We start from the raw sequence: 17,224 nt of genomic DNA, 5'->3' as shown, positions 1-17,224 counted from the left end.
TGATGATCACAGAGAAGATAGAATGACAATGCCTTTCAATGGATTTACAGCAAATTTCACATCACTACAGGGTTTAAGAGAAAACATACAGATTAAGGTATAGGAAATCAAAGTAAAAAAAAAAGAAAGAATAAAATGTCATGTAGCATGAATTAACATTCTCTCTCTCTCCCCTCACTGTGTTCCACAGGCTGTCCTTGAACTGTTGAGCTCAACTGATCCTCCTGCCTCTGTTTCCAAGTAGCTAGGACGGCAGACATGTACCACCAAGCCAGGAATAATGGCAATGTTTCCCTCAGGAAGTTACACTGAACAGTGTGCAAGCAGAAATAACATCCCAAATAGAACAAGCTGAATGAGACTGTTTTATTGGAACACATGTAGCATCTAAAAAATACTGAATAAATAAACTGAGACAGCTCTTTTATAAACATTCAGCCCACAGATTCTTTCTTCACATATACTTCATTTTGACAGATTAACTCAGATTACCTGAATTTCCTCAAGTGTATTTTAAAAAGGCATAAGATAGATACTATTTCCTCTGTCTATAAAATATTTCCATGTAACAGAGTAATTTCTCAACAGTAATTGCTAACTATACTCTTTGAACACAAATCACACCACAAAATACTAATAATACTGTTAATAATAACAAGTACCTGAAGCCAGGCACTGGTGGCTCACATCTGTAAATCATAACTACTTAGAAGGCAGAGATCAGGAGGATAACAGTTTGAGACCTTATCTTGAAAAAAAATCCATCTCCAAAAAAGGGCTGGCAGAGTGGCTCAAACAGTAAGAGCCCCTGCCTAGCAAGCCTGAGGCCCCAAGTTCAAACCCCAGTGCTGCCAAAAAAAAAAAAAAAAAAAATCCAAGTACCTGAAAATAATTTGTACTTAATTTGTTCTGGTTAACAGTAGTAAATTAGCAATTGTGAAATAAAAGTTAATTTACAAATGGAAATCCAGACCTTGTGTTGGAAGCTTAATCCTCAATGCCCCAGTGTTGGGAGGTGGTACCTTTAAGAAGTGATAAAGTCATGAGGGCAGTTTCCTTACAAATGGATTGATTCCATAATGGATTCTCACATTTGTGTTTGTGAGAGTGGAATTGTTAATTTTTTTTTTTTTGACAGTACTAATTTGAACTTAGGGCCTCATTCTTCTAGGCAGGCGCTCTGCCACTTTAGCCACTCTGCCAAGTCCAAGAGAGAGAGTGGGTTTGTTATAAAAGCAAGTTCGGTCCTCTCTTGCCCTCTTACAGGTTCTTTTGCTACGTGATGCCTCTGCCATGGGATGAGGCAGTACAGCACAGAGATCCTCACCAGATGCACCTTGTATTTTTTTTTTTTTTTAGAACTGGGGTTTTGAAGTCAGGGCCTTGTGCTTGTTAGGCAGGCAGATGCTCTATCACTTGAGCCACACCCCCAGCACTGTGTTATGGAGCTTAGACTTCCCAACCTCACAAACCACGAGCTAAATGAACTTCTATTGTTTATAAATTACTCAACTGCAGAAAGAAGACTAAGATACATAACAGTGCTCTTTTCCTCATGGAAGCTAAAAAAACCCATTTATTTTGGAAATAATAAGTTCATATAAAAATTAGGGTAATAGCAGTAAGATTAAATTTTTTTTCTGGTCAGGACATACATGAATATAGATGCCCCTTGACTTCCTGTGGGGCTACATCCTGATAAACCCACTGTAAGTTGAAAATATTTTAAATATCCTCACTTAGCAACATAGTGCACTGAAGAGTGCCATTGTTTTCCCTTGTGATCCATGGTGGACTGGCACTGCAGCTCACTGCCACTGCCCAGGACCATGACAGTGTCCTATCACACATTGCCAGCCCGTGAAAAGATCAAAACTCAAACTTCAAAGTATGATTTCTACTGAATGCATATCACTTTTGTGCCATTGTAAAGGTGAAAAATTATAGGTTGAATTGTAAGTCAGGGAACAGGGCTGGGAGATTAGCATAGTGATATAGTGCTTGCCAAGGTATATATATGAGAGGTCCTAGGTTTGATCCCAGCACTTAAGAACAAAACAAAAATCATAGACCATGTGTATACAAAATGGTCACTTTCATCTATATTTTCATTACTATGAAACAAAGTAATCTTCATTGTCCTTAAAGTAGGCTTTTTCTAATGCTCTTGCATTTGGAAATGTGAATACTCTATTTATGCCACTTTAGCTCAGTGTTTCCCATTTCCAGATTTTGGAAGATAACACAATGTAATGCAGTGGTTTTCAAAAAATTTTAGCAAGTAGAACCATTATCTTCAAATGAATTATAAAGGAGATAAAGCAGAACAGCTTTGATTGAAGATAAGCAGGGATGCAGAGCCCACCACCTCACAGCTTTGCCTTCTCCCTCAAGTAGTATCCTGAAACCCAGGGGGCTTCCAAGAAGACAGCCTGGATACCTCTGTTGTACTGGAAAACACCTAGGTAGTTAAACCCCAGATCTCTCTCTCTCTCTCTCTCTCTCTCTCTCTCTCTCTCTTTTAAATCCCATATCTTTCTCTTACAAGCTGTGGAATGGTAGGAAGGTAACTTAATCTCTGTGAGATTTAGTTACACACGTATAAGGATAGTGACTAACGTTACTGTTTATGATTATATAGAATGCTCAACAAGTATCAGTTCATTTTTAAGATTAAACATAAAACAATTTGTCCCACAGTTTAAAAAGAAGGCATAATAACTGTCTTAAGGCATAGGCCTTCCAAATTCAAGTTTAAATATTTCCAATTTGGCTCAGGTGGTTTGTTCTCCCTGCAGTTATTAGTGTCAAGTTTCTTGTCCCAGGGGCTCTGAATATGGCTAACTATCATCCTTATTATATCAAGTTAATGCTAGGTAAACACACAAGCAGTGGTTTATTATGAAAACTCCATAATACACATGAATATTCCATGGATCTCATGTTTTTCTTTTCTAGACAAATAAAAATGAGTAAACATTTGACTTTATGTTTCAAATATAACAGTTGAAAGCAGTCCTTCACTGCCTTATATTAGGCAAATCATTACTGTTTTTGCCTTGGGAGCTATTTTGCCTTAGAATTTATCGCAAATAAAATTAGTTTACTTAAAGCACAACAAACATTTTTCTTTGATACAGCATTCGCAGGCTTATTTTAGTATTCTCAACCCTTTTCTTGATCTTAAGGTGATAAAAGGGTAGGTGGAGGATGGAAAGATGTACAAGTAAAAAGGAGACTTGATATTTTTGTTATGTTTTGGCAAATGCATTCATACTGATGACTAATTCCAGGGTTCAGAGGCAATATTTACTGATCTAGAAATGATATGTACAACATTTTGTATCTCTTAAACTCTAGTTTTGTGGCACAATGGTCAAGAGTGAGGCTTCTAGAGATGGACTGTCTCCATTAGAATCCTAGCTCCACTACTGACCAGGTGCAAGGTACTTAACAGAGCTCACTATTGTTTCTTCATCAATGAAATGGGTTGGTGTGGAGAATGAATGAGCTAAAAATGCTAAAAACTTAACATATTGCCTGGCACATAGTAAGCACCTTGATTATTATCATAATTTACATTTGTGCCCTGGTATCCATCCTTATACATCATCACTCAATGAATGAGCCCCTATTCTGTGCCAGACACAGTGATAGACACGTCAGTTACTGAATCATCCATCTGCCTTTCCCCAGGAGCTTATAGCCAAATAGAGTGAAGATTTCCTGCCATAGGAGAGAGGTTGTTTCTTTTACTTTTTGGTGCTGAATATTGAACCCAGGGCTTTGGACTATTTGGCTAAGCATATACTCTACCCTAGAGACACCTCCCCCACATACAGAGTGTGTCCTTAAATTGAATAGGATTCAGTTTGTGAACTTGGATGAGAAAAAGTTCCATCTTTATTTGTATTGAACTGTTAAGTGAACTTTAAGACTTCCTTCAATTACTAACTAATCACAGTAGTGTTGGCAGTATCTGTGGCTTTGTTACCAAGAAAAATAAGAGATATTTCCATATCACATTACAATTCTTTCAGTATCTCAAAATGTTACTTATTATCATACTTTGCTTTTGTGTGTGTGAGAGAGAGAGAAAGAGAGAGAGAGAGAGAGAGAGAGAGAGTGTACTGGAATTTGAACTCAGGGCTTCACACTTGCTAGACAGGCACTCTACCACTTGAGTCACACTTCCAGCCATTTTTGCTTTAGTTATTTTTTCAGGTATGGGGCTCAAGTTCTGCTCTAGACCAGCCTCAGACCTCAGTCATCCTACCTATGCCTCTGCAGAGCTCTAATCACAGCTTATCAAAATCGGGGGGTGGGGGGGTGGGGATCTCACCAATTTTTTGCCCAGGTTTTCCTTGGACCACAATCCTCCTGATCTCTGTCTCCTGAGTAGCTGAGATTACAGATATGAAGCACTGTGCCCAGCTTCCTACTTTGCAATGTTGATATTTATTACACTAACTTGATACTAGATTTTATTTACTGCATTCATCAAGAAGCATAGTATTATAACACAACTTTAGTTTTACTATTTTGGTAACAGTATTTTATTGTAAGTGGTTCTCTGTGTAGTTTAATATATCTATGCATTCTTTTTTGGCGGGGGGGAGGCAGTTCTGACATAAGCCAAAAAACCCACTAAACAAATTCTACAAGAGCTGCAACACTCATATCTATGTATTTTTAAAAAGGGGGTCCATAGACTTCACTAAACTGCCAAAAGGGTCCATGGCACAAAAAAAATGTTAAAAATCCTAGTACAGAAATCTACATCAAGCAAAGTAAGGTGCTAATGAGAGTGGAGTGGACAAGAGGGAGGAGTACAAAAAAAAAGATTTTTTTGGTAAGAGAAGTTAGGTGGCTTTTTTTTTCTTCTTCTTTTGGTATTACTGGGGTTTGAACTCAGGGCCTGTACCTTGAGCCACCCCACCAGTTCTTTTGTGTTGAGTTTTTCGAGATAGAGTCTCTTGAACTATCTTACCCAGGCTGGTCTTCTTGGTCTCTGCCACCTTGAGTAGCTAGGATGACAGACATGAACCAATGGTGCCTGGCTAGGTGGCTTTTTTAAAAAAGGAACTTTAAAATGGTAGAGTGCCTGCCTAGCAAGCCCAAGCCCTGAAGTCAAATCCCAGTGCCAACTGGAAAACAAATCAAAACCAAAAAAAACAAAACAAACAAACAAAAAACCTTTGTTTTGGATTTTATTTTTAATTGTAGTGCTGGGTGGGGGTACATTGCAGCATTTACAAACATTCTTGCAATATATCAAATATATCATACTTGAAGTCACCCCCTCCACCATTCTCCTTTATCTCCCCTCCCCCCAAAAAGGAACCTTACAGACAAAGGACAATTTTTTCTGATTGCAACAGCATAGACATTGGAGTTAGAAAACCTGAGTGTAAGTCACAGCTATGCCACTAAATTTAAAAAGTCATTTAATTTTGCTAGGTCTGTGTTGTCAGTTGTAAATAGAAATAATGCCAGTTGCAAAGAATCATTATGAACAAGTGGGCTAGTCTCCATAAGAGCATACGACAGCTGTAAAGTGATTAAACAATTCTTAAACTATTCTTTTGCATTACATTCATACCTAGTCATGTTAGGAAATGTAAAAGAAATATATGATGGCCTTTGCTTTTTAGGAGTTTATATTTCAATTCCAAATATAGGTTTATATGGCAAAACCAACCAAACAAAAACCCTTAGACAAGGTGGCTCACACCTGTAATCCCAGCTATTCAGGAGGCAGAGAGCAGGAGGATCTGAAGCCAGCCCCCGGCAAATAGTTCAGAAGACCCTATCTCAAAAAAAAAAGGGAACGAAGGAAAAAAGAAAAAAAATATCCAGAAGAAAAAGGGCTGAAGCGTGGATCAAGGGGTAAGCACCAGGCCCTGAGTTCAAACTCTAGTACTGTCCCTCACCCTACCCCCCAAAAAAATCAAAATTCAGTATACATCAGGGGAATTACACATTTACATGTTACTGACAGGGAACTGGCGTCACAAACATCAAATCGTTCTCACCCAAATTTAAAAATAACAAAATAAACAAGCTAGCCAGATAAGGCCAGTCTGGAGATGGAGATGATCTATAAATGTTTCTTGATTAAGAAGACATTAATGTAACTAAGATAGTCCCTCAATTAATTCTAATTTGCCAGAGGTACAGATTGTTTTTGATATTCTACATATATTCTGGATAAAGAACTCACAAGTAAGAATGCGTTCCTGTGCCTCTCTCATGTACTTAACAGTACACTTGTTCATGCCCAACCCTGACATGTCCTTTAAGAATGCCCCAGGGCTAGGGATGGAGCTCAGTGGTTGTGTTTGCTAAGCATGTACAGGTCCTGGGTTCAATCCCCAGTACCACAAAGAATGCCCCAAATTCCTCATGTCCATTCTTCTTTCCATCAGTGAAAGATTTGATAGTCTATCACTTGGTTTTTGACTCTTATCTTTTCCTGTATTCCTCTCTGCCACAAAACAGGAGAACCCTAACAAATGATTGAGAGCAAGCATTTTGTCAGTTATTTTTAAGGTTAATAAATTACCATTGTGGTTTATAAATTGATATTTTGTGATTTGCTTAGTGATTTAATGCTCCAGACTATGACTGAGTTGATGAGATTTCTTTTACTAATCCTAAAAGGCTGAAGACAAGATGGCTTACTTCGAAATCTAAACATGAAAAAAAAAAACCCTATTTTTAAGAGAGTTTAAAGACACATACAAAGTATAGAGACTAGTATAATAAGAGTGCGCCCTAAGCTTTTTGTGTGAATATAAAATATAGACTATCCTTAAAAACCAGCAACAAGAATACCCAATTTCAGGTAAGAAAGGTATACCTGATTTCAGTTGTGTCCCTCAAATGCCAAATTTTATATTGAATGCATCATTTGTGGAGCTCACTTTCTTGAGAAGCAAATGCTGTGATAAAATCAGTACTTTAGATATTTAAACAACCATTCCAAAGATAACTAGTTTTGTAAACCAACACAATAACCACTCCAAAGATTCTTCTTGCCGTTTTGTAAACAGTTTTGTGGCTCCCTGTAGAGAACCCAAAGTAGACGTTTGAAAAATGCGACTCAAGAGTCTGAAATGGTTCTGTTTTGTTGATTGGGGTTTTTGAAGATAATGTTTCCTTTTAACGTATCGTAAGATCAGAGGATTTGGGTTGAAGAGCGTCCTTGGAAAGAGATCATTTAGTCCGACCTGAAATTCAAATCTTTCATCGTACTATCTCAATCCGAACCAACCTGTCCCAAAAATCTGAATCCGGCCTATGCATCGATCTTTTCCAAGCAAGACCCGCAAAAACCCGCTCGAGTTTTTGAGCGCAAAATGAATGGGTTTCTCAAGAAGAGCGTCGGCACTTCGAGCCACCCCATTCGCCAGCAGTGTGTGTGGGGGAAAACCAAATTATCACTCTGCTGCCATCACGCCGAGAAGCCACACCTTCCTCGGCAACGATCCTGAAGCCTCACAGCACCTACAAAAATTTAAGTTTTCCTCTTTTCTCAAGGCACGACTGCCACAACACAGATCGCTCCCGAAGGTGGAGCCCAGTCGCGTCCGACAGCCGCCGCCACCGCAGACCCGCGCTGAGCCGGGTGGGACTCGGCCATGGGTGGCTTGGGGCACGTGGCGGCGAGGGGACAGGGACGCGATCCTCTCCCTGCGGGCCCCTCAAGCTGAGCGGCAACCCCGACTGTAGACACCCCACACCCCCCCTTTCCTGAGTCGTTAGGGACTCGGTGATTCGCCACGCATCTGAGTTCATTTCACAGATCCCTCGCCCCCCAAGTTCCGCAGACGCCCGCCTCACTTCAAGGGTCTTGTTCACCCCCCACCCCCAGGGGGGCGGTGACTGACGACGCTCTGAAGGCGAGAAACGGAGAGCTAAACCTTAGCTCGCTAGGTCCCTCTCTCCCCACAATGCACCGGGGCCAGCAGGAAGGCCGCTCCGACCCCTAATTTTCCCGCGAATTCAGTTCAAAGAGGCGGCTGGGCCCGCGATCGGCAGCGCGCACGGGCCAACCAAGCCGCGCCTCCGCGAGAAGTACCTCCGCGTGACTGACGGGGGATTCCACGGGCCAACAGGCTGGGCGGCCGGGCGGCGCGCGCTCCCGCCGACCAATCAGAGCACCGGGCGGGGAAGTGGGCGGAGCGAGGCCAGGGTAGGGTGAGCGGCCTCCGAAGCGGAGCGGGGCTCTGAGGAGACACTTTTTTTTTTTTTTTTCCTCCCTCCTTCCCTCCTCTCCTCCTCCCTTCCCTTCCCCTCTCCTCCCCTCTCTCCTCCTTCCCCCCTCGGTCCGCCGGAGCCCGCTGGGGCGAGCGGTTGGTGTTGCAGGCGGCTCACTCTCCGGGGCCACCCGGCGGGTAGCTGGCGGGGGGAGGAGGCAGGAACCGCGATGGCGCCTCAGAAGCACGGCGGTGGGGGAGGGGGCGGCTCGGGGCCCAGCGCGGGGTCCGGGGGAGGCGGCTTCGGGGGTTCGGCGGCGGTGGCGGCGGCAGCAGCTTCGGGCGGCAAATCCGGCGGCGGGGGCTGTGGAGGTGGCGGCAGTTACTCGGCCTCCTCCTCTTCGTCGTCGGCGGCGGCGGCGGCGGCGGCGGCAGCGGCGGGGGCCGCGGTGTTACCGGTGAAGAAGCCGAAAATGGAGCACGTCCAGGCTGACCACGAGCTTTTCCTCCAGGCCTTTGAGAGTGAGTGTGTGGGAGGGGAGGCGCTCGGGCGTTCGGGGGACGGGACACTCGGTTGGGTCCCCTGGCTCCCGGGCTGGGAGGTGGGGGGGCACTTGCTTTGGGGGATGGAGGGAGGTGGTGTTTGTGGTGGGGGATGTCCCCACTTCCCGGGACCCCGCGGGGTGCGGCTGGGAAGGGGGTCGGCAGGTCCCTGGCTGCCCGAGGGGGTCACACGAGGGGCCGGGCTGCGGGGCCCGCGTTCCGGGACGTTGCAGTTATTAGGTGCGTGCGGTCTGGTCCCAGACCAGTTGCTGGGTTCTTGCGGGTAGTAGCGGGGTTCCGGGTGTGGGTGTCGCGGGGACCGGCGCGATCGTCACCGACCCGGGCTGGCTGCGGGAAGCTTTCCAGATCCGCCCGCCCATTGCCTGGAAACGGAGACTGAGGCCAGCGCCTCCCTCGGCCCCGGTTCCCAGCATCCCAGCTCAGCTTGTGCTTTAAAGGCCGCCGGGAGGGCGGGACTGTGACTTAACTTGGAGAGGGGAGCCAGGTGCCTGCAAACAAACAATAGAATTTATCAACACCACCAGGACTATAAATAAGCCTAGCTGTGGTGGAACGACCGTGCCATCCCGATTGTCTTCCTTTTGGCTTTTGTGTGCAGGCTGTAATTTGGGTAATGGGATCGCCCAGTGTCTTCGGGAAACTTAATAAAGTCGGCTCTACCGCCCAGTGTCTTTATTTACAATGATATCCGTGGCATATGTTAAGGGCATTGGTATCAGCTGTGCTGGGAAAGACACTACATTGTTTAATGTCCTTCCTTCATTCTCTCTCGTTAGTGCTTCATGAGATTCTAATTGGAATTTAATACGAGGAATTCCGGTTTTTATTGAGATAAATATTGAACCTGCCTCCTAGAGATTCACATTATTCTTTTGCTTGATATACTTTCAAAAAACTGGGAAGGCTGTAATTGGCTATATAGAGAACTGAAGGACAGTCGTAACAATGAGCGTATTTGTTTGTGTCTCTTCTAAAATGTCTCATCTTTTAGTTTAATTTGAAGGGAAAACTAACTGGAGATTACGTGGAAACTTAAAACTTTCTAAATGTTATGAGAAAATAAATCCACCTAGAAGGTTTTAGCTATTTGCTTTTGGATGGTTCCACCTGGGAGAAGTCAACTGTCATTAAAAGCTAAATCTGGTCAGGAAACAACTTTTCCCTAATATTGATGTTAGTTTCTGGGAAGTTTAAATGCCTTAGTATTATTAATATAATTAATTTATTTTGATACTGCCTTATTTAAAGAAACATGCTAGTAGGTCAGTATCACTGGCATGATGGCATGTGGATGTATTTTCAACTTTAAGTAAGTCTCTTATAAGAAATTGAATTTTAATAAATTTTAAGCATTATAAAAGATTGCTTTGGGACGCTGTCAGTTGTGCAAAAAATATGTGTAAGAGGTAGTTTTTACAGATTGATGCATTATTTACATTGAGCAAAATGCATAAAAATTACACTAGAGTTGAAACTTCATTGAGAAATCTGTGATACTGACTTACCTGTATTAGGATGTCTGGTAACTGGTTTTATTCCATTTCAGCTGGATACGATACAATTTTTTAAATGGCCAATTAAAAAGTGAGATTTTCTTCTTGTTTGGTGTCATTAAATACTTCTTTTGTTGAATGCAGCTATCTCATTCCAACTACTTTTTGTGAGGAGATGGGTTATAAATAAAATAGTTAAATTAAATGAACAAAACTACTATTCTTTAGTTCTGCAGAATAAGTGGTTACCTTAGAAAGGTTTAAGAACAACTTTGTGGAGATCTTTAAGTTTAAAATAAATGTAGATGAATTTTGGGAATGTATGCTACAGATTAAATGTCTTTTGATCTTATTTTGCATATTCATTTTCTTAATATTCTAAATATTTAGTGTACTTCTTTTCATAACAAGCGGTTAGTTTACATTGGATGTAGTGTAGACTAGCATGGGCTGGGTAGGTTCCTGACAAGTTAGGCAATAAGTTCATTTAGATAATGTTTGGATTTTGTTTTCTGTTACCTAGAACCAACTCAGATCTATAGATTTCTTCGAACTCGAAATCTCATAGCAGTAAGTAGTCAATGAAATTTACCAATATTATTTCATTCTTCCAACTTCACCTGTATCTAACTTTAACATTTTTCAAACTTTTTTATAGCCAATATTTTTGCACAGAACTCTTACTTACATGTCTCATCGAAACTCCAGAACAAACATCAAAAGGTACATTTTTGTGACTCTTACTTTAAGCTGATCAAACTATCTGAAAGTTTTATATTAAGGTACTATGTCTAATTAAAGGTTAAATGTGAACACTAAAGTGAAAGAGCACCTAGTTGAATTGGTTGTAATTTTTAATAGTATCATTTTTGTAAATTCCAGTTTATTAGCTAGGTTTTTTTGAAATAGAAATTATTTAGTAGGGAAGCAAATGAAGTGATTTTATTCATGGTTTTACTTTGTGCCACTGGTTGTTCTTAAGTTTGGTAGAAGCCTAGGATTTAAATAATTACTACAGAGCTCAGAGTAACTTTAATCTTTGATACATAAAATTTAGCAGCTAGTTAAAAATATTTCTTATGTCTAGTAATGAAGGATTAACTTCTTAAGTTTACATTTAGAAAACCTCACTTTGTATCTTTGATGGTATTTTTTGTTTGTTTGTTTTTGTGTGTTGGGTATTTTTGAGATAGGGTCTCATGAATTATTGCCATCCATCTTCCTGATCTCTGCCCCCCAAGTAACTAGGATTACAGGTATGAGCCACAGGGGCATCTCTTGTTATTTATTTTATATTTTGACAGTACTGGTGTTTGAACTTAGGGCCTACATCTTGAGCCACTCCACCAGCTCTTTTTTTTTTTTTTTTTTTTTTTTCTTTTTCTGATGGGTTTTTTTCAAGACAAGGTCTCTCAAACTATTTGCCTGGACTGGCTTCAAACCTCAGTCCTCCCTCCCAGTCTCTGCCTCCTGAGTAGCTAGGGTTACAGTGGGGAGCCACCAGCGCCAGGTTGATGGTATTCTTATTGAAGGGGAAATACTTTTGAAGTTAATAGGAATGTTTTAAAAATCAAAGTATCTTAACCATCTAGCGTTAAAGTGGAGTCCAGAGGTGTGCGATACAGACTTATTTTTGCTATGTGATATTTAGTACTTAACCAAATGCAATAGTAGAATACAAGTTTCTTGACCTAGTGTAAGATTATATTTGTTGAGAATATCAAGTGAACAGGTTCAGATTTAAAAAAAGAAAACGTCTATTAAGGGTTTGATATTGTTATAGTCTTGATTTGATAAAATCATTAAACTATTTCAAGGTTTTAAAACTAAACTTGTTGGGAGATTCATAGTTACTAAGCAAGCATCACATTTCTATAGCAAGATACAATACAGGTTTTTTTGTTTGTTTGTTTTGGTGGGACTGGGGTTTGAACTCAAGGCTTTGCTGGCAAAGCAGGTGCTCCTCTGCTTGAGCCACACCTCCAGTGCATTTGGCTCTGGTTATTTTGGAGATTGGGGGGAAGGGGGAGGGGTCTCTCAACTATTTGCTGGGATTATCTTCAAACTTCAATCCTCCCAATGTCAGCCTTCCAAGTAGCTAGGCTTACAGATGTGAGCTGCTAGTGGCTGGCCTCAGATACAGTTTTGTAGATACTTCAAGATGTGTATTAAAGGATTGAAAGGCTAAAACTGTTTGTGTTTTAGCAATCTTTCTGAATGGAAGAGGGATATGAATGAGTCACATTTAGCGGGTAAGATTTGCTAGGCAGCAAGAACTAGGAAGGAGGTAATAAATTAGGCAACAGTTAGATTTGTCAACTCTTTGCCTGTCTATGCCATTATTTGATCTATGCCAGGATTCAGCAAACTTTTTCTGTAAAGGACCAGACAGGAAATATTTTAGGTTTTGTAGCCAGGAAGTGAAATAAATTGAGGACATTATGTAGGTATTTAATATATAAAGAGAAAAATTTTGAGCTGGAGGAGTCCCTTAAGCAGTAAGAGCGCTTGCCTAGTAAGTATAAGGCCCTGAGTTCAAAAATCTCAGTGCCACCAAAAGGGGAGGGTAGAAATGTCCATATATTTTTGGGGGAGTGGGGTGCATAGTTTGCTGACTCTTGATTTATTCCATAAAATTAGGAGAATATGAGTTCACTTTTTTCTTTCATTTAAAGTATTTTTAATAGGGACAGTTTGGGACAGTTGAATTGTTACCTATGGTACCTGTTTTTAATTTTAAAATGATTAATCATTTTAAAATGATTTTTAAAACCATTTTTAAATGGTTTTTTTTAGCCAGGTGCGAATGACTTATGTCTATAATTCTAGCTACTCAGGAGGATTGAGGTTCAGAGCCAGCCAGGGCAAATAGTTTGAGAGACCTTATCTTGAAATAATGTAACACAAAAACAGAGCTGGTAGAGTAGCTAAAGTGGTAGAGTGCCCACCTAGCAAGTGTGAGGCCCTGAGTTCAAACCTCAGTCCTACCAAAAAAAAAAAGATGTCTAGCTGGGCACAGTGACTCAAGCCTATAATCCTAGCTTCTCGGGAGGCAGAGATCAAGAGATCAGCTGAGGACAAAAATTTAGTGAGACCACATCTTAACCAATAAGCCAGGTATGGTGGTATACCTGAGAGAGGCAGGGGTAGGAGGATCATGGTATGAGGCCAGCTATAGACAAAACTGCAAGATTTTACCTGAAAAATAACTAAAGCAAAAAGAGCTTGGGGCATGGCTCATGTGATAAGCACTTGCCTAGAAAATGTGAAGCCCTGAGTTCAAACCCCAGTACCACAAAAAAAAAAAAAGAAGCCCTTCTCAACTGGAGCATGGCACAACCAATAGTTCCCAGTACTCTGGAGGCTGAGGTAGGCAGTCAGGAGGATCATGAATTTGAGGCCAGCCTCGGCTACATAGTGAGATCCTGTCTGAAAAAAACAAAACCAAAAGAGGATGTTCTGTATTTCTATTGTGTCTGAGCAGTATTAGCCTATAGAATTTGAATATCTCTATGAAGTAAGACTAAAGTACAAGATGAATTTTAAAAATACACCAGAGTATTACAACTGAAAGTATGGCATCAAAGGGAGTAAAATGCTTATTCCAGTAGTGGATATTGAGCTGGGGATGTAGCTCAATGGTAAAGCACTTGCCTAGCATGAGTAAAGCCCCAGCACCATCACCGACACCTGGCTCCAGCTAGGCATCTTTTATTGAATCCATTTTATTACATTTCATGTAAGCTGCTTCTGAACCCTTCCAAAAATTTTTTCAGAAATTTCTCGAAATTTTGATCATTCTCTTTTTGGGTGACCATTTGATAACTGTTTCCTCTATTATCTTAAAGTTACAGAGCATTTTTTTGGCCAGTACTAGGGTTTGAACTCAAGGCCTTATGCTTGCTAGGCAGGTGCTCTACTACTTGAGCCACTGTGCCAGCCTTTTTTTGGTGTTGGATATTTGCTTTTTCCCACATCTCCCCATTCACAATAGAGACCAGGCACAGGGCCTGGGCTGAGGTGTATGTGGGATATGTTTACTTTACCTCCTTTTTCTATACAGTCAGTGTAAGAACACAGCCTGTGGCAAGCACCAGGAGGCTTGTGTTGGGTATTTTTGATATAGGGTCTTAGAAAATTCTTTGCCCCGACTGGCCTTGAACCTTGATCTTCCTGATCTCTGCCTCCTGAATAGCTAGGATTACAGATGTGAGCCACTGGCACCTGGCTTTTTTTTTTTTTTTTTTTTTTTTTCTGGTGGTACTTGGTTGAACTCAGGGTCTCATGCTTGCTAGGTAGGAGCTCTATCACTTGAGCCAATACCAAACCTACACACCTGGCAGTTTTTTACAGAATTTTTTTTTTTTTTTTTTTTTTTAATGATTCTAGGGTTTGAACTCAGCCTACATGTTGAGCTACTCCAGCAGCCCTTTTTTTTGTGATGGGTATTTTTGAGATAGTGTTTCAGAAACTATTTGCTGGAGCTGTCTTGGACTCTCGATCCTCCTGATCTCTTCCTCCTGAGTAGCTAGAATTATAGGTGTGAGCCACCAGCACCTGGCTATAAGGTTTTTGTTTGTTTGTTCGTTTTGCAGTACTGGGGTTTGAACTTAGTGTCTTGGCACTTGCTAGGCAGGCGCTCTACATTTGAGTCACACCTCAACATTGCTGTGTGTGTGTGTCTGTGTGTCTATGTATGTGTTGTGGATTGAACCCAGGGCCCTGTGCATGCTAGGCAAGCACTCTATATCAAGCTATAGTCCAACCCAGTGTTGCTTTTTTAAAGTTGGGGAGGAACTGCTTTTGTATGGTTACTTGTATGATTTGTTTTATTTTTTCCTAATGGTTTGTTTTATTTTTTGGTAAGGAAGGCTGGGTTGCCTTTACGATCTTAATCAATTTCAAATGATTATTACCATTCGGTTCTCTTACTCACTTCTGTGTAAAACTTCATAATGTTGGAAGAAATGAACCTTGGGACTTATAGTTGTTCCTTTCTTCCTGTAGGCAGAGTTTCTTCATAATCATTACATAAAGATAACATTATTAAAAGTTTCTAGTAGCTTTAAAGCCTTCCTCAGTGGTAATTTACAGTATTCATGTTGAATAGTCTTTTGTAACTCTCTTATCTATAGAGATTGAAAATGTATTGTTAGCCTTTAAAAATCGCTTCTTACTATGCTATGTTGAGTGAAAATTGATGTTTTCGGTTACTCTAAAGATAAGAGGGAAGGTTTTGTTGAAAGGTCTTTTGTTAATGAAGAGTATTCTTACCTAAAATACAGACTGTTAATGTTGCTCTTCCTCTATTTTACTGTAATACATGTACATTAATACTTCTCTACTGATGATTTTTATTGTAGTAGTTGAATACAGTAGTTGTATTTGGCTGGAAGTCCTAACTTTGAACAGAATATAAGACTATAAAGAGAAATAGTGTTTCCAGTTAACAAATTACATGGGGGCTAGATTCTTAGCCTCTATCTGTAGGTCATATTATAGACCACCTTGAGAGTTATGATGAGGCTTGTTTTATAATCCATTTGCTCTTTTAATTGCTTTGGGAGATTTTACTTGAGATTCTATTTTGTGGAAAAATTACATTTTTCTCTTAACGCATGTCAGGTTAGAAGCTAATATATCATTTTATTATGATTTTATGAGTATGTCCCCTGACTTAAGTTTTTTCATAGTTTTTTTTTTCTTTCCCAGCTATCCCTTTAGTATAGCATACTTAACTTTAGGCTTTGCCAATAATTGTTTAAGATGTCTTATGAACTTCAGATACATTGTATAGAATATCCATTTTTTGTGGTGGTGCCAGTACACATTTGTTGTGTTGCTTACTATGAAGTAGAAGTGTGGATGTTTCAAAATAGACATAATTTATATTTGTTTGGCTTAGTTAAATAACCTACCAAGAATAAGGAACTATGTCAAAAACCGCATGCATAATGAAAAGCAATCACTGCCTTTCACAAGCTTATAATCTAGTAGGAGAAATAAAATATTTACCCATGTTTTCCATGTAAGAAACTTAAAAATCAATGTAAATGCAGTGTCATAGGTGTGTAATTACTAAAGGTTTCATAAAAAAGGTAGCATTTTAAATGGGGTTTAAAGGCTTGTCTGCTATATTAGAACATACAATGTCTCGGTATTCATTGTTATGGCTAACCATGTATAATTTACCATACCAAAATAAAATGAAACTTCCACCTTGCTTATTATAGTGACAATAAAACATAATTTGTGTTTTTCCCAATTGAGAGGAAATGATTATTTTGTTTATTTCTTCCAGGAAAACATTTAAAGTTGATGATATGTTATCAAAAGTAGAGAAAATGAAAGGAGAACAAGAATCTCATAGGTAAGATAATCTATCAGTTAACATTAAATGATATACTTGAGTAAAGAGGAAAAATTACAGTCATTTTCCTAGTGATCGCCTCAGTATTGTTAGGAGTTAGAAGAACTTTAGAGGTCAGTTGGTCCAAATTCATACACAAGTCAGGAATTAACTTTGGCAGAGAATCCTTAAGCCTCAACTTGAGCACCTCCAATGTTGGGGAATTCACTCTTTGGCAAGGCATTTGGGTTCATTACCATTCATCTCTGTTACCGGTTTGACTTGAATCAAAATCTGTAAATTCTACTCTGCAGTTGGTTTTAATCCTACTATCTCATCTAACGAGGTAGTAGATACTCTTATGGTACACTTACGATGCTGTAGGTGCTTCATAGTACTATACCTCTTCTAAGTAATTATCCTCAAATGTGAGAGAGGCCTCTTATTTTCCCCATCTTCTCTTTTTTCCTCATTTTCTCTCAGGCTATTCATAGTTTTATATTTGACATGTTTCTCTCATGATAGTTTCAGGAATTTGACCCTTTGGACAAAATCTGCTTATTTGTGTTTTCAAATATATCACCAGAACTAATCCGTAAATATTCTAAGTTAATCTC

The 17,224-nt window shown here is 40.1% G+C and overlaps 1 protein-coding gene and 2 non-coding genes across 4 annotated transcripts in view; 1 reads left to right on the top strand and 2 right to left on the bottom strand.

Moving 5' to 3' along the window:
- Positions 1-4,615: 4,615 nt before the first annotated feature.
- Positions 4,616-4,678, bottom strand: LOC141414391 (U7 small nuclear RNA). The gene has a single exon (XR_012439430.1). It is a non-coding gene; the product is annotated as a U7 small nuclear RNA (small nuclear RNA).
- A 3,501-nt stretch (positions 4,679-8,179) lies between these two features.
- The window catches only part of Suz12 (SUZ12 polycomb repressive complex 2 subunit), a 37,850-nt gene continuing 28,805 nt past the window's right edge, over positions 8,180-17,224 (top strand). For both annotated transcript variants that reach the window (XM_020174474.2, XM_020174473.2), the window contains exons 1-4: positions 8,180-8,723; positions 10,782-10,828; positions 10,917-10,981; positions 16,560-16,628. In XM_020174474.2, the coding sequence (XP_020030063.1) occupies positions 8,432-8,723; positions 10,782-10,828; positions 10,917-10,981; positions 16,560-16,628 (473 nt within the window). In that variant the 5' untranslated portion in view covers positions 8,180-8,431. The remainder of the gene's footprint in view (positions 8,724-10,781; positions 10,829-10,916; positions 10,982-16,559; positions 16,629-17,224) is intronic.
- On the bottom strand, positions 14,230-14,361 carry LOC141414475 (small nucleolar RNA SNORA51). Its single transcript, XR_012439502.1, has one exon. It is a non-coding gene; the product is annotated as a small nucleolar RNA SNORA51 (small nucleolar RNA).

The sequence above is a fragment of the Castor canadensis genome, chromosome 11 (assembly GCF_047511655.1).
Source record: "Castor canadensis chromosome 11, mCasCan1.hap1v2, whole genome shotgun sequence".
Classification (NCBI taxonomy): Eukaryota; Metazoa; Chordata; class Mammalia; order Rodentia; family Castoridae; genus Castor; species Castor canadensis.
Note: the sequence above shows the minus strand (reverse complement) of the source record. Positions and strands in the feature narration are given on the sequence as shown.